At 46.9% G+C, this 23,854-nt stretch overlaps 1 protein-coding gene across 1 annotated transcript in view; it reads right to left on the bottom strand.

Annotated features, from left to right (window-relative positions):
• The window catches only part of CLYBL (citramalyl-CoA lyase), a gene marked incomplete at its 5' end in the record, with an annotated part of 176,462 nt that extends 158,812 nt beyond the window's left edge, over positions 1-17,650 (bottom strand). The window contains one exon of the mRNA XM_082337278.1: positions 17,583-17,650. Coding sequence (XP_082193404.1) covers positions 17,583-17,650 — 68 coding nt within the window. The remainder of the gene's footprint in view (positions 1-17,582) is intronic.
• Positions 17,651-23,854: the final 6,204 nt, after the last annotated feature.

The following is a 23,854-nucleotide window of genomic DNA, read 5'->3' as shown; positions in this document are numbered from 1 at the left end:
CTTGAGCGTTCTTAGGAAAAAAAAAGTCAGAAACTCACCAAATCTTGGTTTTAAAAGCATGCTAGGTATCCAGAGAGAGAGCATTCTGAACAGTCAATTACTTTCACATTTTGTCCCAGGACTTTAAAAGTTAAAGGCATAGTTCTGCCAATTGTGAGATGCCCCATCCAGCACAGACCACCCACAACTACTGATTTTCCATCTGGTGAACAAAACAGACATCTCCCTAATTATTTTTAAAAAGGTTTTTTTTCCTAACATACTTCCTTTATTTGTCTGTGACCTGGAACTTAATGGAAAACCTGGTAGATGCCAACCTCATTTCTTGTAATGAAGCATCTTATTTTCCCTACTTTAAGCACGCTTATTTAAAGGCTGTTTAATAGAAAGTTATTACCTAAGCTGATCTTTGATAGGACCTAAATTACTGAATAGTTTGAAATTAGAACAACTTTATATCGAACCCTAAACATTCTAGTTAAATATTAACCGTTAAAAGTTCTTCCCTTAAACTAGTATATTAAAACAAAAAGCAATGAGGTTTACAGTCTCGTATGCTGGGTTCCCATATTGCCAGTGTCAAAATTTATGCCTTTTTTCAGCAATATGGTTGCCATTGCCAGCACCACGCTTATAAATGCCAACTGTAATTAAAATCTGGCACCTTATACAAGCATTAAACACGCTTAAAGATTAAAAAAAAAAAAAAATTAAAATACTCCTTGCAGCGTATGCAGGCTTAAAAAAAAGTTCTTCTTCTGCCAGTTTTAGAAACATCACAGAAAAAAAAAGGTCCAGGTCGTCCTGAAAATCGGGCAAAAAAAGCTATATACCGTGCTAATATTTCATGGTGGATGCATGTGAGGGAGAGACGGCAAAACCTGGATTTTTACTTGAAAAGGACTACATAGAAATAGCATATTTAAAAATCTGGACCCCGAGCAGACACACACAGGGCAGGTAATACACAGCCTTTACCTCAGCATCTTTTATGCTGGCTGTTATAGTTCAACAAACACATAAAGCCTCATCACTCTCACGGTGAACGGCCAAGCAGGGTCGCGGGCCCCAGAGCCTGACGAGGGAGACGGCGGATCACGTGGAGAGGAACGGAGGCCGGGGCGCACTGGTAGCCCCTTTGTGTTAATAGTTTTGGGGAGGCAAACGCCATCATCTAGGGTTTTCATCCGTTACGCACCCCTCGTTGCTACATCCCCATGCCTCCAACAGCGAGCAGCGGGCTGGGTGGATGGTTAAGAAAATCTTCTTCTGTGCTCCTCAATGAGAGAGGTGATTAGCAGGAGGCTGCCGGAGGCTCAGGACATACAGACAAAACATACAGGGCTACCTTGGGAAATAACTGCGGGGAAAAGGGGAGCTGGGGAAACAGGCCATTACACCCAGCAAAATTTCCAACCATAAATTCCTTTCCTACTTACTAATAGGCTACTTCTAAGTCACACAGCTGGCTTATGGACCTGCTGAAGATGAGGAACCCATGTTCAGGAGAAGTTAAAAGCTAAAGAAGCTCCCCAGCAAGGTCGAGCCAGGCACACAGCAGCGGGTGCACAAACAGCACAGCGCTGGAGCACCCCGAGATTCGCTTCTTGGTCTGGCAGCACTGCACCAAGCACTTGTCTCTGTTGCCCCGGTCATTCATCCCGGCTTGGAGGTGAGGAAGAACCAGCCAGCCGTGCTGTCAAGTAAGCTATTGGAGAAGAACCACCTCTCGGGATCTCAGCACTCTTCATGGACTCTGCTTGTGTGGGAACAGATACAAAAAAACAGGCAGCCTAACCATTGCCAAATTGATCTTTTAAATAGCCAGCAACAGAAAGCGGTGTTTTTTTCAAAGCAATTTGATGAAAGGTTATGAATTAGCATTTACAGGAACAGCTTCCGACGCAACCAGAAGATGGAGAGGAACCATGATGGTGCCTGTCTCAAAGTTTGAGACACCAAGGACCAACGGCAGCAGGACTCAGTGTCTTTGTAGCAAAGGCACGATGACCGAGACACTCTCCATCCTGTCCTCCATATCTCATTCTGCTGGTGCCCGAAGCAATGTTTTTCTCGTGATCCTATCAGCAGAAGAGGTAATTAAATTTCATTGTGGGGTGTCCCATATACCAAATGTTTATGGACAGGACTGAAAATTTTATCCTCACATTTTCTTGACGTCACATTCTTGGCTGAATTTCTGGATCCTTATGTCAAATTTGCACTTAAGTTTATGTTCACTTGTAGGTACCTCACTTATCGATGACTTTCAGCAGGATGAAATCTTTTAAGCCACTTTTTAAGAAATAAGTTAAACTACCAAGCGGGAAACCTTGAGTTAAATAGTTAATTTGAATCTTGTTTTCCCATTTAAATGTTTTAGTTATTTTCTTGAAGAAAGGTTAATTCTCAGTTTGTAACCACTAAAGTATGTTGCTTTGTAACTAAATATAGCTTTTACACTAAATTTGGCACTTCTTATTGCTAGCCAGAAGGACCGAGTAGCTTCGCTGATATATATTTAAGCTTTTCTATACCTCATTATACATTTTTTCAGATGAATTTTACTGTTTTTGTTAAAAAAATCATGCATGGCACAATTACTAGCTGATTCCTTTGTGTTTACTTATGATTTATGTTTCTTTGGATGGAAACTGGAATGCAACTTAAAATGGAGCAAGACGGTTTATCAGTTGCATAGCACTGTCTTAAAGAGGCTAGACTTCTAAAGAAAATTGTGATTTGATTTAAAAATTGATCTATTAAAATAACTCAATACTAGCTAGAATTAGCACCAATCTAGTATTTGGTCATAATATCCTTCAATATTGTAGTATTAGCAAATCTAATCCTCTCATAATTAGCTTTTATTCACAGTTTGGTAGAGAAGAACAAGCTTTTCTGCTTCTTTCAACTCCCAATTGGTCAAGTTTGAATAAATTAGTCATTTAACTGAGCTAATTGAATATATTGAAGAAAATATTCTCTTGGTACTTGCAGAAGAGACTACTGATCTCAAAAGCCAACTCAGTACTTCAAACAGCTCAGGTTTCCAGCATTTCGGCAGTGACTTTCATCAGTTGAATGGGCTGACCCACAACCTGGAAGCATTGTTTCTGGTTTTTTTTGTTTGTTGTTTGTTTGGGGTTTTTTTTTTAACGATTTAAGCAGATTACAGTAAGATTAGATCTTGGCATAATTTTAATAGATGTATTTTTAAGAAGAAATACACTCAGCATACATTTCGAAAAAACTGTTTTTGTTATTTATTGCTTTATCACTAAGTTTTTACCATCTCATTGACTCAGGGTTCAGCTCTTTTTGCTTATCATTTAGTTCCAGAATTTTTTTTTTTAATGGAGGGATGTGCCAGCATTACCATTAGTAGTGGCAGAAAGCGGCAAAACCTACATCTCAAATATTTTATACAAAAATGCCAGAAATAAATATTTTTTATCAGTTGTAGAACAGGCTGAAAGTGGTCTGAAAAAGAAACTGGAAGTGTCTAAAGTGTTAAAAATCTCAAATGTCTTTCTCTTCTAAACTAACTCCCTTCATGGCTGTGGACCGAAGACATCCCGCAGCCATCCCTCTCCACACTGCAGGCCCTGTCATGCATTGCAACAGATGAATCAGGGAGGGGGTGAATATTTCAGTCTCTGAAGTCAAGGCCTCCAAACATCTTTGAGATCTACCGTACCAGAAAGGCCCAAACTGTTGCTGGTTTCCCCCAACAAGTTTACATTTGGTTCAAAACCATTTAATTTTGCCATTACCATTGCATAATGAATACGTGATTTTATACAGTCACAGATTACAATAACAAACCTAAACCATCATGTCTTCATTTTTCTTTTTTAGATTCTGCCATTTGTCGGTTGTGTTTTAAGGTTAATAGATCATTTTCCAGGCAAAAGTAGTTCAAAGAAGCTGATAAAAAAACCGCACGGCTGCCCAAAGAAATGCAGCCCTTTGACAGCATATTTTTTTCTAGTTTATCTTGTTCAGGAACATTGGTGCTGAGTTCCTGCGGGACGACAATCTGCTAATAGCATGTGTCTTAGATGACGATACTGACCTTAAAGACAAAGCTGACTTAACTGAACTCTGTATCATTTCAGATATACTCAAAGGAAATCTATCTCAACTGCATAAAGACAACAGTGGACTTCAACTTTGTTTTAGAAATTCAAAGTCTGGAAATGCCAAGTCAACTTTCTCACTCTGAACATGCCTTCATGCAAGCACTGGGGTTTCCTTTTTTTTTTTTTTATTTCTAGTGGATAAGACAGGTTTTTATCCATTCCAAATGTTTCAAATTACTGAATCTAGACAAGCTTTTCCCTATTTTAAGATTCCATATTGGAATGAAAAACATTAGGAAACGCCACACCACTTTTTGGTAAGTAATTTTAATTTCTTCCCAACATTCCTCTGAGTACAGATGAACGTGAAGCGGGGCAGGAGCTTCGGGCTTGAGAACACTCATGTGGGAAGGAAGGGACACTGCTCAGGCTCTATTTGTCAGAAAAGGTAAAGTATGCGGGTGGAAAGGAGCCCATTTGATTTTTAGCCTTAGAAAGCTCTACAGCATCAAAAGCTCCGACACTAGGGTTTTGTACCTTCGGATAGAAGTGATCCGACGCAACCAAACTTCTAGAAGAGTTCATGTGGACCCAGCCTTGCTGAGAAGAAAGAAACTTTTCCTCCTAAAATAAGACTCTTCCTCCTTAGGTAGGGAAAGGGGGAAAAAGACCAATTCAACCTGTAACCTCTCTGTAGAGTGCCACAGCCTTCACCCTAAGATGGGCACTGTTCAGCACCCCTGTGCTTCATGTGCTGTGGAAGTATGGAAGTAACTAGTGTAAACTGGTCAGCAGATAGCACACAAGTCAAATTTTCATCCATGCTGAAAGATGTGGATGTACTTAAGGCATGACAAAAGTAAAGAAACACATGGCAAGAGAGGGACTCTTAGATTAAGAGTACCATGGGTGAGAAAACACAGTTAACCAACAGCAAAAACAAAAGGGGGGGAGACCAGCTTCCTGCAGCAACACACTGAAAGAGATGGTTGGGGATTTTTGGCACCGGTCTGCCTTTGGTAGAGCAGGGACTGGCACCACCAAAATTTGGCTGACTGGCTTCCATACAGCATGTGAATGTACCTTGCACAACAGCCCTGCCTGGCTGACAGGTATATAAAAGCGTATGAAAGAGGTTAAAAGAAGGAAAGTCCAGAAAGAGATGACTATCCCCCTGGAAGATAAGCTTTGCTGACCCAACACCATTAACTTTCAGAACCTCATTCAAAAAAATAACTGCAGAAAATTCCTGCACAGACAAAATGGAAATCCAAGGGAAGGACCAACATAGGAGGAAAATCCAGAATTATGGTCTCTGGTAGGCGTGATAACCTGAACAGATCAAGCTAAACTAGATACAGTGTTCTTCCTTCATCTTGAGATCACCCCTCCTGAAACAGGCCACCACAGGAGGTTATCCTGTAGCGCTAGAAACACCAGAGTCACAATGTATAAGAAAACCTCTCATCGAAAATGTCATTGTATGTTTTCGTTATTGATGGGTACTACGAGGCACAGCTACCTCAAGAAGTAAGTCAAAGTATGGCACGGAAGGAACACGTGCTTTTGGACAATCATGCACTACCTCTCCTGCGCTGAACCCCTGGCGAAGCACTGCAAAAGCTCTGCCGCGTGGGTCTTGGGCACAGCTAGCACGTCAGGCGGAGGGAGCGCCATCCAACGCCGAATTGTTTAATACAATGTCGCCTCTCCTTCCCCGTGAATTAAGCTAGAATAAGATTTATCTCATGTTTTGAAATCTGGCTGGAGGAGAGAGGGACTCCAGAGGAGCAGTCCTGGCTCAGAGCCCCCTGTTTCATTTGATTGTGGCAGGTAAGTAGCAACTGCAATTTTTTTTCTTATTATTCAACAGATGTTTGCTGGTTTCAGTGAAACCACCAGAAAGGTCAAAAACCTGAATGTGCTTACAAATTAAACTGCCTTCTCATAATCATGATTATTACTCGTCTGCTCTAGGTTGAGACAGGGCTATGTAGAAAAAATCTTGAACTTCTGTTGTCACTGAAGCAGCTGTGCCACGAGCAGAAAACCTCAGGCTGCAGAGGGGGCACCCATCTGCAACCTTTTACAAGCCCTAAAAACTCACGCTGTACATAAAGTTTTCAAAAACTGAAGATAAATTACATGTTTTGCTTTGCACAATGCCCGTTTGAATTATATTCTACTTCTAATACTACTTTAAAGCTCTTTTCATAAGATGACTGTTGTTCTCACAACATAGCACACCAAGAATGATTAAAATCTGAATAAATCCTGTTTGTTATTTTCCATAATTTACCTGTTTATCTAAACCCACGTGTTCCTTAGGAGAAATCGCAACATGTTAGTTCCCTCCTGCCCAAGCGAAATAGAAACACTATGTATTATATTACATTATATCATAAGCTTTGGTAACCAGTATCTTCCTTCAGGAAAAACCGCACATGTTGCCCTGTGCCTTTAACGGGAACACATGGATTCCAACTGGCTGCCATTAAATTTCAGGTTTTAAAACCTGCAAACAAACATACGGTAGAAGTTAAATTATGCACTGCTGCTAAATTTGCCTTGTGTACTGCAGGAGGACAGTCTGAAACAACAGTGTTAACGGTTCGACATTTAAACAAAAAAATAAAATAAAAAAAAAAACCAAACACCAAAACCACAGACAAAAAGGGGGCATCATTTTGAGACTGAATTTTCTATCATCTGCTGCATCTCATTTATCCTTGTTTAAGTATCTGTCCATACTAGGAACATTGCAACTAGCCAAGAATTCAAGTGAATCATATTAGTGAGATAGATTTTGGGACACAAACCAACTTTTCTTTATGTTTTCTTTATGTTCCGAGCAGTAAAGCTGCTGCGGGGTGAGGTGGGAGCAGGCAGCAAAGCGAGGGGGTGAGAAGGGAACTGGCCATTAACTTATCAATTCCAGGCCTTGGCTTTCTAATTGACAACCTCAGGGCTACTTTCATCACTTGTCGACTTCAAACCCACACTCAATTTTTCCTTTAGATAATGATGCAACTATAACATAACGGTGTTTCTGACATATTGCAGCGTGTAGCAGTAGGAAGATTTCCTCAGTAGCTTAGTTTAACAGGAAAGGAAAAAAACAACTGTTAAATGGTTTTCACATCTATCAACTTCTCAAAGAAACAGTCAGTAAAAAACCAGATTTTATACTTCCAGTATGCTGAAGTCACTATTTCGTACTGACCCAACCCAAAACACCTTCAGCGCTTTAGTACTGCTACAGATTTAACAAAAAATAAGTGAATGTTTAACGTAATAAGCCTGCAAAGCATGCATTCATATATAAAGCCTAAATAAATGAACGCACAAAAACTAGAAATGCACTACAAATTAGAGAACTTAAATGAAAAATATCACAAAAAAAGTCATCAAAAATACATTGACGACATGCCATCTAGAAATTGTATGTCCTTCACAAAGAAAATATAGGCGTAACAGGAATGCTGCCACGGATACATCCCTACAGAGAGCTGGAAAACCCTGACTCCCATTCTTCCGCAGAAAGCCGAGTGGTTGCTGAAGGCAGCCAGACCATTTGCGAAGAGTAAGGTGCTCAGGTAAGTATGTTTATCAGATTTTGACCATAAAGAAAAAAAAAAAAAAAGTTTTGTCAAGTAACAGCATGTCCACAGGCAACAAAGCACCTGGCTCTAACATAAACAGTCACATAACTGCCTTTTAATAGTGGATATAAAGGTTTGAGTCTTGCAGTCGACTCTGCAAAGGCCCTGGGGTCACACTAAACTCAGTGCAGTGTTTGGGGCCCTGAGCACATCAATCTAGGCAACAAAAGCTGTGTCAGAAAATGGAATAATACCAATACATTTCTGAAGCGCAGCTGCTTCTCTGGCTCCTATGTGATCGACGTACGGAGGGATGACGGTTTGGATACCACACCATGTAGCCAGTTGCTGCTGAAATCAGTGTCCATAAAAACACAGGTATTGAATTAATACAAATTAATAAAGATGCTGCAGGCAGACTTGACGTGCCGTCGGCTCTTGTCTTCACTGGAATTTAGGCTCTGATGGCGCAAATTGGCACCCAAGGAACTTCAGTCGTGGGACGTTAATGAGGCTGTGAATGGTGGGCCTACGTCGGCTGGACTAGAAGAGTTCAGGCCCAGCCATTTACGATTACAGATACGGATGCCTCATTTCTAGGCAGCGATTGCTACATTTTAGTCATAAACTTAAAAGATGATTGCTCCAGCTCTCATGTGAGGAGTAACAGGGGAGCGCGTCGGGAAAGCAGGACCTGCTCTGAGAATAAACACCAGGCTCAACGTTTCCTTGCACTGCCGCTCCAGTGCCTTTCAGGCTTTCTAGGTCCAGAAAGCTGCGCCATATTCTGTATTTAGCAGACTACCTCGCCTGTAGCCGTAACAATCAGTTTTATGAAGACTGGGTATGCTGGCGTATCACCCACTTTATTGAAGACCTCTCTTCATTTCAAGCGTTGTGCACGCTGCTACTCCTTCTCAAGCAATAAGGAGGCGAGAGCTCTCCTTACAAAATGCCTGGCCCACAGAACGGGCAAAGGTCACTGGTTGCAAAATATTATTAAAAAGTCAGGAAAAGCGTATTTTATAGCCAAATTAGCAGCTCAGCAAAACAGTGGCCTATAGCAGGAAAGATAATAACCCAACAGCTGGGCACTACAACTGATAAGATTTTTACTGGGATCATTGCCTGGGACATTTTGGGGCTTTTTTTTGGACAAAAGAGATCAACACAAGAAGTGTGAAAAACTGGGCTATTACATCAACTTTTAGAGGCAGGTGTTTTTCCATTTTTTTAAACCCAGTCCCCACTACCTTTGCAATTTTGCCACTCCAAGGCTGCAGCCAGCAATACAAACCGGTTCCCTTTCAGCGTTTGGAGTGCGGGTTTTACAAGCCTGTTTTGCCTTCCTGCAGGCACTTTGAGCTTATAAATGGCACCTTTCAGTGTCCTGAATTATGAAGGGCAGCTAGTCCTGAATTCTCCTGTCGCTTAATGATCTCACATAAAATAAGGTCCACAAAACTTTTATTACCACTGCAGTTCAAATTCACAGGTGAAGAACCACCAGGGAAAGGATGCGGACATGTCTCTTGCTTTTGCTCTCCTAATTTTCCAGGTGCAAGAAAGTTTCCCACTTGGGCCTGAACAATTGGTTAACTCTCAAAGTGAAGCCTGATCTAAATAAAAAGACTGCAGTGTGTTACCCCGACAAGCACTGGGAAAAACAGAGGGGAAACCACTTGAGAGCAACACACACTAACACCAAAATCAGGTTAAAAAAAAAAAAATTAGGTAAAAACCCCCTTATCTAAGCACTTATTTATTGTCTTTTGTTTTCCACCTAATTGTATTCACTTATCACCACTAAGTATATCTGACGCTCAAGAATTATACACGATATTTAATTAAAACATGAAGTGGTTCCTCCCCTACTCTGGTAATAACATCCGACGTTTGGAAAACGTACTGTACCTCAGCAGTCTGAACAAAAATTCAAAAGAAAGTCTTTCCAAAGAAATAAAGGATTTTGTTTGTTACAAATTACTTCTGCATTTATATAAAGATTTAACGATTCATGGCATGCCAAATACAGTGCTAATGAGCTTTGGGTTGTGTTTTTCATTTTTGTTTGATTTTTTTTTCCCCTGCTAAAAACAATTACTAGAGGCCATTCAAATGCCACTGCATAAGCCAGGAAACCTAGTAAAACTGTAGGTAAAATTGGCATTTTGTTTCAAGCGTGGCTCAGGAGTCCAATTCGCTTGTTGGCGAGCTGCATATCTCAAATAGCACTTGCATCTCCTCCAAAAAGGAAGCCGGGTAAGATGCTTTCAAAAAACACATTTACAACATTCATTAATGAAAAACAAAAATTAAAAAGCTCAATCTCAGCATTTAATTCCTGCCTTCCAAGGATGAAGTATCTTAGCCTTTCTGCTTTCTTCTCTTTTCACCGCTTTCCAGTGAAAGGTAGATAAATTAGCAGAAATATAAGCTCTCTTCATTCTCAGTACCTCTTCAGAGGATACACGTGCCCATAGGAGCTTAAAAACCTTCCTGGGGAGCATTATTAATCTTGCTTCTAACAGCACAGAATTTTTAAAGCCTATTAAACCACTGTCTAGTTATAGTCATGCAAGTCTTGCTTTTTCGTGACCTGGTTTCAAGAAACAAACAAAAAAATCAGCGGAAATGATGCCCAATTACCTTTCATCGTTCAGTTACGCAGATCACCGCCCACCTCAACTCCTAACTAGATACCAAACATCGTCCTTCTACAACAAACCTTGCCATCGACCACATAGAATCATAGAATGGTTCGGGTTGGAAGGGATCTTTAAAGGTCATCTAGTCCAAATCTAGTCCAACCCCTCTGCAATAAGCAGGGACATCTTCAGCTCGATCAACTACATCACATGTTGATGCTTCAGTCTAATAGAACTTGACCCTGCTTTGTCCAGCCCCTCCACCTCTGCCTCTGGGCCTAAGAATACTTTCAGAAACCTAAAAATAATTCAAACCACCTTGCGCATGGGATGTAGCACTCCTGCCCAGCTGCAGCCGAGCTGCTGCCCATTTACACCATCACAAGTCAAGTCACTATCAATCCCTTGGACTTCAGTCTTCCAAGTAACACGTGCGTTACTCCAAAGGCTTTCGGATGACTTTTTAACTGAAAACATCCAGAATGTTGGAGGCTTTAACAAATCATCACAGCTATTGCCTAGCAGCTTATAAGACTAAAGTTAATTAATATTGCCAGGAAATAGAAATATGTCTGCGATGAGCTAGGCTTGTTATGCCCATATTCAATATTTCCCCTCCTTTCTTTGAAAAGCGTTTCACCAACTTAAAACATAAAAACAAACACAACCTCCCAACCCAACAGATTGAGCGAATGGAAGATATTCGCACTAACTAACCCCGGTCTCCAGTTCACCCCCCCAAAAAATCCCACTGACAATATCAAGAGTGGGGAATCAAACCCCTTTACTACCGAGTCCGCAGAAGATAAAGCGGCAATTGTGGTTATACAGTACTGGAAGTGTAGCTACAACATAGCGTGACAGCTTGTTAGTGTTGAAAATATATAAGCTCTTTGTAATTGTGCCTTTGGAATGCCATCTGTCTTGAATTAACGTCCACCTGGGATCATGTTTCGATGACCAATATGGACAGATTACTGGAACTTTAAAACCTCGCTTTCTTTGTAATTGACATTTAAACTGTTTGAAGTTTCTCATTAAGTCCTTTTTTACAAATTAGGTGCAGATGTATAAAGCTAAATGTACAGTACTAAGGGAAATTAGGTCACCTGAAAGCTCAATAATAAAATGTATCAACTGTTTAAGTGCAATGAGTACATTAAAATTTAGAGATCGACTTTATGCCCCAAATTCTTCAAAGTTTCATCATTTCCCTTTCATCGCTGCAGAACTCCTAATGCCAACCACTTTTAATTAAAATGGCAGAGAAGAAAGCGGGTTTGGCTGCTCAGCCTGTGACAACAGGTCAACCCCAGCCCACAAAGGGCTGGAGAAGGCAAGGCAGGCAGCCGTCCTGATGCCTGCTTCATGGGGACAGGCAAATCCTATTTAGGCCAGTGACACTCAGAGATTTAAAGGGCACGGGGAGACCTGAGAGGTAAATATAGCACCGACAAGAAAATAAGGGAAAAATTATGAAGGGGACTTTCAGCACCCGCGGGGCTCAGTAACCACACAGCTGACCTTCAGACCCACTTGCAGCCGAGGTTCTGCAGACCTGCTGTGCTCCACAGCCTCACGGGACGGGAGAGGGAAGCGTGAAAAGGGCAGCGGCTGGAGAAACACCTCCATGCACAGCCTGGCTGACAAAGTAAGAAGGGCGAATACAGTATTTTCCCCTCTCCAAAGGAGGGGGCTCAGAGCTCAGGGAGGCGTGAGAAAGGGGTCCGGGAGAGACCACCACCAGGAGCCCACCTGACACACAGAGGACAGGAGCGAACACCACACCGGGGGTTCAAAAGACAACCAGTTCATCAGCAGAAACCCTACAAAGCTCTTAGCATCAAAGGGCTTTTACCTGCTAGAATGACTCTTAAGACAATAGGCTTCAAGTACAGCAGCCTGATGTCCCCAAAAGGCGTGAAAACCCCGGAGAGCCCACTCACCCAGCCTTTACGAGTAGCCAAGAAAGACTGTACAAGCGCGTGAAGACTCGACGCTGGAAGGCACCGAGCATTCCCCAAGGGAGGAGGTGCGCTCCTTCCCCGTGTGGGGCCACGGAGCAGGGGTGGTGTTGGGCCTCGGAGATGGCATCCCGCAGTTGGCGGCATTGAAACTCAGTGCGATCAAGCAGGTGTGGTGGAAGGTCCGTTAACCACCTCTCCTGGAGAAAGGTCTCCCGGGATAAATTAGGACACCGCCTACATAAAATGCACAACTGCAAATCCTTTTGGCACCACAGCTAGCATGTCAGTTCTTGAAACGACGCCAGGAGGCGTACCCTGGCTCCCTGCTCCGTTGCATGGAGGTGCGATGGAAGAAACCGTTTTCTCTTAAAAGCTGGTAAACGAGACGAATACACAGTCAACCAGATCTTTTTTCATGTGCTTAGACTAAATTATCTCCTCTTAAACAGACTGTCATCAGTACTGCTAGTTATTACAATGATTTTAAAAGCTTTTCTGCTCACATCCCCTTATGACCCTATTGTGGTAAGCTACTAAAACTCTTTTGCAAAAGAAGTCTAAACTTCCAGCTGGCCACGTTTTTGCTGCTTCCAATAAAGAGCCAAGCAACTTTGCTGTGAAACTGGCAGTGCATCCATTTGCAAGGTGAGCAGCAGATCTCAAGCGACGCCAGAACAGGATGGCCACGGGTTCTGGTTTCCTTATCCATGGGCTCTGTCTCCACGCTCATCTGCATCTTCTGTTCGAGGGGGAATTTGAAGAAAAATGATGCGTATTTTTAAAAGAAAGAAAAACTAAACCAGCTGTATGTAAGCAAACTGCAACACCTGGGAGAGAACAAAACCTGACCAATATAATACAGCAAGGTAACAATGTTCTCCAGGAGGGGACAGCCCAATTCATCTGCAAAGGGGAACGAGACAGAGAAGTAACTCATTTGCCACTCGTACCAAACGAGCAAGACTTCTAAGGAAAGCGTATTTGTACCCAATCCTATTTTGCTCACACATTTTATGAATACTGGCTTTCATTTGGCTAACGGGTCCACAAAGGCAGGTACGGAACCGGGCAGGACTGTCCAGAACTGCCTTAGCTTTAAGCAGACTAGTCGGGGTGCCAGCGGTGATTAGCCGGACACGCTCAGCTTTGCACCCTGCTTCTCATTAGCATTAATTAGCCAGCATCATACCTCTGCTGCTGCCAGGATGAGAACTGGCTCAGGCAGTAGTTTCACAGTCCTTAACGCTGAGTACGGAGTTGCCAGACCGCACAACGGGGAGCTTATGTCGGCCCCGTGTCTTTCTGCCAAGGGCAGAGGAGAGCAGAGACCCGGTTCTGCAGAAAGCTGGAGCAGCGTGGACAGGTAATACCTCCTTTAGCGTAAGACCTCCCAACATAACTTTAACCTGCCAAAAACGTTTGAGTGAATTTGAAACGCCAGGGCTATGGCTCAGCTTCGTAACATGCTTCGCCTGACCTAGCAGCGACGGCTGACGAAAAGCCCCATCCTGCACGCTCCCTGGCGCGTGGCCCAGTGAGGCTGGTTGCAAGGTAAACTGAGGCTCCATCAGGTCCATCCCCAGAGAGGATCGCAACGCCGGGGACTCGATTAGTGGTGCTCAAGGTGTCCCCTCCCTCCCCGACATGAGCCGCTAGCAGGTTCTCACCTCACCAGTAACACGGCAACATTGGCTTAGGTGAGCCAAATTGACCTTGTAGAAAAGCAGATTCTGCAGATACGGCTCAACAGTTCTGCCAGGTAAAGTGTTTTTATCGCTAGAAAGTCACACTTTCAAATGAATTTCACCCCGAGGCCATAACCTCAAAAGACACACTTAAAAATGTGTAGAACATAAAATGAGTGATTTTTTCCATAGAGGTTCAGGAAAGAAATCCCTCACAGACTTAACACTTTATTGATATTCTTGGTTATAGCTCTACACACGCCGAGCAGGATCAGCTACTGGTAAGGACCGCGATTCATGTCTTTCCATTTAAACGTTGCAACAAAGAATAAAAGTATTTCACAACTAACAAAGGGGAACCCTTTAATTTGCTAGAACAATTTCAGCTCTCATTGCATTAGCACCCTCCAGTGTCCAATCCATGAAAAACAACATCACCACTAATTTGCCAAGTAGACACAAACTTGGAGTGTGAAACGCAAGACAGAGCAGCAGCAGTTCCTGGGAGGGGAGATGGCAATTGGAGATGAGAGAGGAAACTCCCAGTGCTAGAAATTTTAGATGACATAGGTGCAGTCTCTGAACCAGATCTGACACGGGATTATTGCTCTTCTCAGGCTCCTTTGTTCCTAGCAGGCGTGATGGTGTCCGCACCTTTGGCACTGCATGCTCTACGTACCCACACGGTATATTCCATGCTCTGCAGCGCTCCACCAAGATGTGAGCTTAACGATCCTGCTTTTGATTGATTTAGTATGGGAACGCGGGTATAGATCTGCCTGGAATATGCCATGTAAATACACACACATAAAAAACCCTCTCCTACACGGATGAAGCAGACGTGCACTTGGCTAGCTGAGGGCACACAGGTGATCACGCTTACATGTGCAATGCTCTGATCTTACAGCGTGATCATCAAGCAAAGAGAGAACCCTTCTCAAAGATCTATCAGCAAGAAAGTTTTCATAGCATTTTCAATGCTCTACTGCAACATTGTCTTTAAAAGCACATTTGAAGCTCTTGACAACAACAGAAACAACAGCTGCATTTATTATTAAAAAACAGCTGGAAGGAGGTTTTTTTAAAACTTTTTCCAACAAGACAAAAATCTTTAGCAGTCAGGGAAAGCCCAAAAGGATCTGGAGTGTCGCGAGTAAGCAAAACCAGCTCTGGGTACTGTAGGTTTCGCCTGCCTGCTAGCAACACAAATATTCCATCCGCACTCTCATGGCAGCACTGCGCAGCAGCTTCGTGGGGGCAGCAACACCCGTATGAAGAGAGGATGGCGGCAGCCAGGAAGGCAGCCGCACTGCATCGGAGGTACCTGCTGTAATCGGGGTCCCAGCCTGACGGCGTGGCAACGAGCGCCGTGGGACCCAGGCACCAGGGTCTGGACCCAGCGGGACCTGCCAACTCCTGCTAAGACCAGGGAGCTGCTAATTAAATCCAACCAACTCGTGCATCAATTGCTGACATTTGAAGTCATCCCTGTATTTTCTCTCCCCACTGCACACGGCTACATGGCTGCCCAGCTCAAAGGTGAGCAAGGACTCCTCACGCCTCATCCTGCTCTGGTTTCTGATCGCTTGGATGCCTCGAATTCTGTGGTCTCCCCCTGTGTGGTGGCCTCTCAGGCTCCACAGCAGCACTGATGACAAGGGGCAAGCAGTTCCCACTGCAGGGAGGCCGTCACGTCTCCTGGGAGTCAAGCGAGGGACCTGTGGTGCTCAGCGGCCACGTCCCATCCCACGGCAGCACCAGCCAAGGAAGCCCTTTCTGACCACGGCTGGAAGAGAGCAGCCTCACCGCAGGCGTGTGGTCAGCCTCCTCTCCCAGCCCTGAACAGCTGCTACGCAGATATAAACGTGACCATTTGATTGCCCTCACACTGTGTAGACTTCTCTCCACAGTATAAATATTCAAAATTCCTCATGACCAGAAATAGCAAGGCATAGCATTTATGATTTTGCACCAATATGGCGGGGGGTGAGGGAGGGAGGAGGGGAAAACAAAAAAAAAAACCAAAAAAACCAAGGCAGGTACATGGATGCATCTTCCCCAGAAACAGGCTGTAAAAGTAAGCTGGAGGAGGTAGGCTGGAAAAATGACCCTGGGTGCTATGCAGGCCAGTGTTACTGCGGGCAAGAAAGAGCGATGTGGATTTTACGAGCTCTTCACACTGCCTCTAGCACAGCACAAACTAGTCCAGATGTCCCCAAGGTTCCCCAAGAACACCAGCATCAATATTGTGTGTTCACAGTAACATCTATGTTACAGTTATTACAGACAGCATACTCTTTCCTCAGTCAACTATAAAATATTTACAGTATCATGATCTCAGCAGAGACCGCAAGAATTTGAAACTTTAAATATTAAAATGAATTAACACGTGATTGCCTACCTAATATCAGTACTAAAAAATCTGGTCTCCCCCTAGAAGTGCTGTGGAAAACCTCCCTCAATTCAGTGCAGACTCACAATCAATCACGCTGGCAGAAGTCATTCTCTGCCCGCAGGCAATACGTAAGCATGCACCTGCAGACAGAAAGCTGGCCATCAAACCCACACAGATCTCAGAAGAAAGGTGCGGTGGAGCCCTCATCTTACATAGCACACGTCACTCAGAGCCCAAGTCTGCAAACTGACCTGCATGGGGATGGAGTATTTATAGTGGGGCTTTTCCTAGCATCCTGCCCAAAGTCCATGCCCCGACAGCTATTTGGCCACCTGTAGGAAAGCTCCTGGTGATCCTGGTCCCTTTACAAGTGGACGTACGTTGCCTCCATAACCCTGCCTCGCCCAGCCACCGCCACGGACTCAGGAGGTCCTCCCCGAGCCCGGGGCGAGGGATGCTGAGGGGGCTGCTGGCAGCCCCGCTTCTGCCCACATCATGGCCTGTGCTCTGCTCCGTCTCGGGTGGTTTATCAACGGAGGAAGCAACAGGGTATTCTCAAAAGAGGAAAGCCAGCTGGCTCGGAGGCTCGGCGCAGGAACGGGACAGACCCAGGCCACTCTCCCCGTGCAGGAGCTGCGCCAAGGCGGACAAACGGGCAAGGGCAATTCTGTGGTAACTGGAAGCAGGTCATGTCTGTTTTCACGTTCCTTGGGCCCGAGGGCGGCGCGCTATCAACGCCCGCACAGGGAGGCGGAGAGCAGAGGCCGGCGGCTGTCCGAGGGCGGGAAGGGAAGGCCGGGGTTCGCCCCTGAGAGGTTCCCCCGGCTGCCGCCCGGCTGAGCCGGGCGAGGAAGCGGCGGAGCCGGGGAGCCGCGGTTTCTCCCCCGCTGGCGCACGGCGGGGGCGCCCCGGCCCCCGCAGCCTCTCCCGCAGGCAGCCCGGGGCTCGCCGCCCGCCGGGCCCACGCCAGCTCTGCCCCCAGCCGCTCCCGCTGCGGGGGTCCCCGCCGCGCCCCCCCAGCCCGGCCTGCCGCCGGAGACCCGCCGCCCGGGCCCTGCCGCCCCCGCTCCCGCCGGCCCGGGCCCCACCACCGGGGCGGGGGGAGGCCCCCGAGCGCCGCTTCCAGCGGGCACGGGGGGATGGGGCGGTGCCGGGGGTCCGTTGGTCCCGCCCCCCACGCGCGGCGCTCGCGTCACTCACAGTCTCCGCCTCCCCAGGCGCAGCCCAGCCCGCGAGAAGACCCACGCCGCCGCCGCCGCCGCCATCATCGCTGCCTCGGCCCCGCCCCCCCGCGGCCCATTGGCTGGGGCGGCGGCGCTCCCCGCCGCAGCGCCCCTCCTCCCCGCCGTGCTGATTGGTCGGAAGGGGGAAGGAGGCGGGCCCCGCGCCGCGCCCCCCACGTGCCCGAGTCGGCAGGGCACGCGTCACCGCGGGGGCGGGGCGCGCCCCGCGGCCGTTAGCGGCTGTCAGCGGCCGTTAGACGCGGCGCGGTACGCGGTCCGGGCTGTCGGGCGCCCCTCGCTCGCAGCAGCAGCCCCGCGGCTCCGGGTGGCCGTTCCTTTCCGCCTGTCCCCGCTGCTCCGGGGCGGGCGGCTGCCCGCGGGGAGGGCGCAGCTCCCTCGGCAGCCAGCCAAGCCCCGCCGGGCCGGCCGGCCTGCAGGGGAGGTCAGCCCAGCCCAGCTCAGCTCAGCGGCCTCAGCTCGGCTGAAACTGGTCAGGGATGGGGCCTGTGAGGGGGTCAGCTGCTCCCTGGCCAAAATCACAGCCCTGGCGTCACCTGTTCTCTGTCCCGGGCAGTGGTAGCTGTATTGGTATAGCCGGCGTGGGCGTGCAGCTTCAGCCAGCCAGGTGCTGGTGTACGCCTTGGCATATGCGCTGGCGTAGCAAAACTCACACAGTTGGGGTGTGTTTGTGGTGAGGCTGCTAGAGTTAGCACGTACGTGGGGAAATGCTGACTGAACCTTAGCGTTGGGCCAGGCCTGCTGCTGCAGCAGAGGCTTTTGGCACAGGTGCCTCCAACTTCAGGGGTCAGTTCTGGCTCAGATGCTTCTGCTCCGCACATCTCTGTGTGGAAATAACTGCCATGAGTGGAAACGGTTCATTCTTGAAAAGGATAAAGAGCTGAGACCAAAGGTAACATATAGCAAGGGGAGGTAACATATAGCAGGGGAGGGGGCGGGAAGGAAAGGAGACTGAGAAGGAAAGGCTCCTGAAAATGGAGCAGGGATTCTGCTGATCTTCTCTTTTCCATCAGTCCATCTGCTGATCGTCTCTTCTCCATCTCCAGACCGAGAACATACTTGTCCTTGCCATGCTGCTCGAATGTGCTGGAGTGGCCACAAAGCGTAATCCCAGCAAGCTCCTCCAACAGCGTGGGTATTTCAGCCAGGTTTCCTAAGGACAGGAGCTTGGATCGTGCCACCTGTCTGTCCCGTCACCTCCCATCCCTGCTCTCCCACGTTGCGCATTTTGGACCAACTCTGGCCATGAGAGAGAGATCCCCAAGACACTCAGTTTCAACAGCTTTTATAAAAACAGGAGAAGGATAATGAAACAACACCTCAAACCAGTGCCCGCGCTCCTCAGAAGGCCTGGGCTCACATCCGTGCAGGTCAGGCTCAGGTACTCACGGAAAAGCTTTTTTATTTTCTAGTGTCATTGAGTTTTGCCGTATAACTTTGTTCTTTCCCTGACACACAATTTGCTTTTTTTTGTCAGAGGGCTGTGTAGAAATTTTCCAGTCTGGCTTAGCATCACTTTACTGGAGAAAGTGATGCCAGCAAGTGTGAGTTTCCCCTCCTAGCAAAATGAAATATGCTGTTTTGAAGAGCTGTGCTGAAGCATGAAAGTGATCTGCGCTCAACTGCCCTCCCCTCTGTAATCTTGCGTGCTAGTCATGGGTGATACCACCGGAATCTGACACAAGGCGATAACAAAGAAACATCTCCTGGTATCACCCGTAGCGTGATAGCGTTAACCCTTTTCAGTGTAGGTCCGGTGAACTCTGCGTGGCAGAGACTCTTCCTTCTCCCTCCCATCACTAACGCCTCCCTCCCTTTGCCCTCTCCTCCCGCCAGTCTTATCTCCTTGGGGAACTCTTCCTCATGAGGGATGAAATGGCAGGAGGTGCTGGAGGAGAGCCTGGGACTTGTCTCCTGCCCCTCCCTGACCTGCGTAGGGCCAGGGGATTTCCTTCCTGGCACCTTTCTTGTCTTTTCCCTTTCTGACTCCAAGACTCCCAGGTGCACAAAATGCTCTCCTTCCCCACTTTGCTGTGAGGAGGCCACGCAGCAGTGAGGAAGAAAAGAGACGCGTGGCCCCTGCCGGACCCTCTTGGCCGTTGTCTCGCAGTGTCTCCCTGTGCCAGCTTGGAGAGGATGAGAGCAAGGGTGCAGCCAGCCGGGGGCAGACCCCCCCAAAATGTGCATCTCCCTTGCAACAACGGCATTTACTGCTGCAACGTCAGGTGGAGGCAGTACAGTGCGGTGACAGCAGATCAGCCGTCACCACTGCTTGCAGAGCAACTTGCCGGTTTTGCCAGAAGTCCAAACACTCTTTTGTCACCACTAGTAGCTGAGCGTAGGTTTTGCGTAAAGCAGTGTCGGAAGGCCTGGGGTAGCCTGGCCTGCTCATTTCCAAATGACGTATGCCCCTTTGACTTGTAAATGGTCATAGGAACACAGGGAGGTCAATTAAATCTTATTACTGCCTTTTCCCTTCTGTATTCTGGGAAAACAACTGTTCATCTGCCTTGCCTTTTTAAAGTTGGAAGCCTTGTAGAGATGCTCTGTTTTCCATGGACTGGATTAAGCCAGTTGTGACGTTTTCCAGGATGCTCTGAAGGTATTTATGAGCCTAAGTCCCACTGACATCCTCAAGAGTCAGGCGCCCGGGTGCTTATGAGGATGTGAGTATTATGGTGGCAGTATCTTTGGGGCTAAGACCCTGGGGCCGTACGTGCATGAAGAGTACGTGGAGAAAAGGGTTGCTGAGCTTCGCTGGGGCTGGTAGTCACTGTTGTGATACTTTTGTCGGTGCTATTGGCTTTTGTGTCTCCTTGCAAAACCTCATCTGCACAAACGTTTCAGCTGAATGTGTGATAACCGCACACAGAAATTAATCTGAGAGAGCGATCCTGCGACTTCTCAGATAGAAAACAAATTATGAAGATCGAATGACTCATAGATTGCACTGTTGAAAATCATTTTGCGATTTTAATGGACTAGACAAGATAGTCTAAAAAAAGATTACTGCCTACCAGTCTTCCTTCTCTTATTTCAATAAAGCATCACAGTGCTACAACGTACATTTCACGTACGCTACTTTTTCAGTTGTTGTATTTCAAATACCTTTTTTGTAATGGTGGTCTGGCATCTTCCGAGATGTTGAAAGCATAAGGTTGCTATGAAAGAGCAAACCAAATATTCTGGAAGAAGATATGGCTGTCATTGTTCTATGCTCATTTTCTAATTCTTTAATGATCTCTTAATGATATGGTTAGTGACTAAAGCAGGTATTTTTGCATGAGAAAGATAGAAGAAGCCATGTAGAACAGAAGTACTATAGAACTATTAATGAGACATGTTGATAAAAATAAATAATCTTTTACTGGAGTCTGAGTAGAGAAAAGACCTGTGTGGCTGCCTGAAGCCATTGCACGTCAACGTCCTCTTGACACTCATTTACTTTGATTTGCAAGAGAGAAATGAGCATCGTAACAGTCAAGGAACGATGTGCCTTCCACTTGGTACTGCGAACACAAAGGGACGGCCTCCTCAGCTCGTTGTGCAAAAATGGGAAATAATTAACTGTTGGCACCAATCTCGCTGAGATTTCTGTGCCTCGTTTTTGCTGGCCAGCAGGGTTAAAGCGCCTCTGTGGTGAACATGCGACTTGGGGCTGGTCTCCTACCTGGCCGAGCGTCTGCGGGGTCTCTGAGCGCCTGGGCCGCCTCTGTGTTCCCGCGCCAGGCAGGACCCCCGTCCTCCACCGCCGCTGAGGCTGCGAGGCGCGTGGCAGCACCTGGCTCCCCGGTGGCACGCGTGCCAGGCCGCCTGTGCTCAGCCGAATGCTGCCCGCAGCTCCTGGCTGTCTCGGGTGCACCCATCTCCTGGGAGAACTGTCCCGGCCCGCTGCTCCGCACGGAGCCAACAGCGTGCCCACGTGCAAGGACCCCGCTGGGCCTGGGGAGCTGCTGGGACAATTTGGCTCCTCCTGTAGGAGGAGGAGAGCCCAAGGAAGAACCTGCTTTTCAGCAACAAGAAAGTCTACGGGCGCCTTCCCCAAAACTGTATTGATAGAAGAATAAAAATAAGCCAGGAAACAATGAATAGCTTTCATGGGTGAAAAATGGATTTTCCAATGTCCATTCATTGCACTGTTACATTTAACGGAATTGCAGTGCATGTCATATCCCAGCAGCGCATAGTGTTTTAATCCACCATAAATCCATGTAGAGTATGTCATCTGGAGCCTATGCATTTAGCGTGATGGAAAGTGGATTTTGGTGAAAATGGATTACATAACCCTGGTATATCGAGACAGGATCATTTTGCCAAGAAAAGCTCTCTCTGCAGTCTTGAAGGGCCTGAAGCACCCCAGCTTCCCTTTCTCAGCCACCCCAAAAGCACAGCGTGGGCAGCCGCTTCCTCCTCCTGGAGGGGGCAGAGAGCCCCGGCTACCACCGTCCTGTTGAACCAGGGGAAATCCGCAGCCTCATGCACGTGGATCCTCCCCGGATCACAAGAAGCTCCTCAGGAAAGGTAAATACCCCGTGCCTGTCCCAGCCTCCTCACCAGAGATGAGCTTTAGAGGTTGCTTGTCCAAGTCTGGCTCTCCTCCTTTGAAATCCAACCCTTCCCTTCCCAGGTGAGCTGTTGGCGAGCATCGCCAATAGGTGGAACAGGAAAGTCGAAAAAGGGAGAAACATCCAGAAAAAAATGAAGGGCCAGTAGCCGAGGTGAAGCTGCAGGGAGCAGAAACTACAAGAACAGGGCCAGCCATAAATCAAAGAAAACGCTCGGTAAGTGATGTCAAGTACGGGAGGCCTGTTGTCAGACGTCAGGAGGACATTACACTGGATGCTTGTTGCCATCCAATTCGGACGCTGTTATGTACTGTGCAACTCTGGGAGATGATTACCGAAAAGCATCTGCATGGAGTCACTGCAATTCAGGAAAGTCAAAATATTGTCGTGCTGGGAAGCAGCACACACCCCACGTGCTCTATACACTGGCTGGGAGAAATTAGAGGGGAAAAAAAGGGGGAAACAACTGGAAGACAGCGTTTCTAAGAAGGTTTGAAGCGGAGAGGTGTGCTTGTCAGTCTGCCAGGTGTGAGCAGACGATCTATTACAAAAAGTGATGTAGTTTCAGTATTGGTGTTGTTCTTCACTCCTTATACATCCCCATGTTTTATTTGGTGCTATACATTGAGCAGATGTTTCCACTGGACTGGAGCGGGGCTGTCACCTGAGCGTTGGGCGGTCACTTAGTGATGAATGACGCACGGGAATGCTTCAAGATGCTCTCCCCTACGTGCGTTACCCTGGGCTTGCTAACACGGTGCCCGCTCTGCCGCTGGGGAGAGGGAGTCCCAGCGCTCTCCCCCGGTGCGGGGCCTGCGAGCGGTGCCGATGCCGCTCCCGGGGGACGTGGTGCCATGTGTGGGCACCGGCTCCAGCCTGCCGAGGCTCAGCCCGCTTCCATGCTCGAGGAGAAGAGGGCAACTCAGAGCGATGACGACGACTCCTTCCTGAACTGCCGTCTGCAGGAGCGCGTCCTTTCCCCGACTACAGGCACAGCTCGGGAAAAATAACCTTAAACAGTTAGCGTGGGTGCCAGGTGAAGGTGGGTGCGGGGGACACTTCCCCACCCTACGTGGTGCTGGAGAGCCCCTGCTGCCAGTGCGCCGATGGTTTTACTTAACAAGAGGCAGGCAAAGCAATAGTTCAGAAGCAGGACTACAACAGACACAGACCTATTTGGAGCAAATTTATTTAAAAGAAAAAAAATCCGTCATGATGAGTTCCCTACATGAAATACTGCCAAGCTGTGAGAGGGAGATGAGGATGCTAGGAGAAAAGTGTGATGCACATGCAGACGAGGAGGGGGCCAAGAAAGCAGACTGCCCTTCTTAACACTGTTATTTTGACAGACTTCGAAACTCAAAACATCCCGTGTATCTTACAGCTGATTATATACAAACGCTTGTTGGTATTTACATACTTTATGCTTTTATTTCAAAGTCCTCTCTCCCCGTACATTTAATAGTGTTTTCACCTTTATGGCGCTTCCTTAAACTCGCTTTGCTGCAGGATGCTTTGAAAGCCGGTAGATAATCTGCAGGCTGTTGACACCATAATACGATGATGGTTTGTATGCCATTAAAATGAACCACAGAAACGTTCATCTATAGAACCTGAACTCAATACATTGTGTCAGTATACAGTATAGATCCCTTAATCCATAGGC

This window comes from Platalea leucorodia (assembly GCF_965183815.1).
Source record: "Platalea leucorodia genome assembly, chromosome: 2".
Classification (NCBI taxonomy): Eukaryota; Metazoa; Chordata; class Aves; order Pelecaniformes; family Threskiornithidae; genus Platalea; species Platalea leucorodia.
This window is presented reverse-complemented; position numbering and strand designations above follow the sequence as displayed.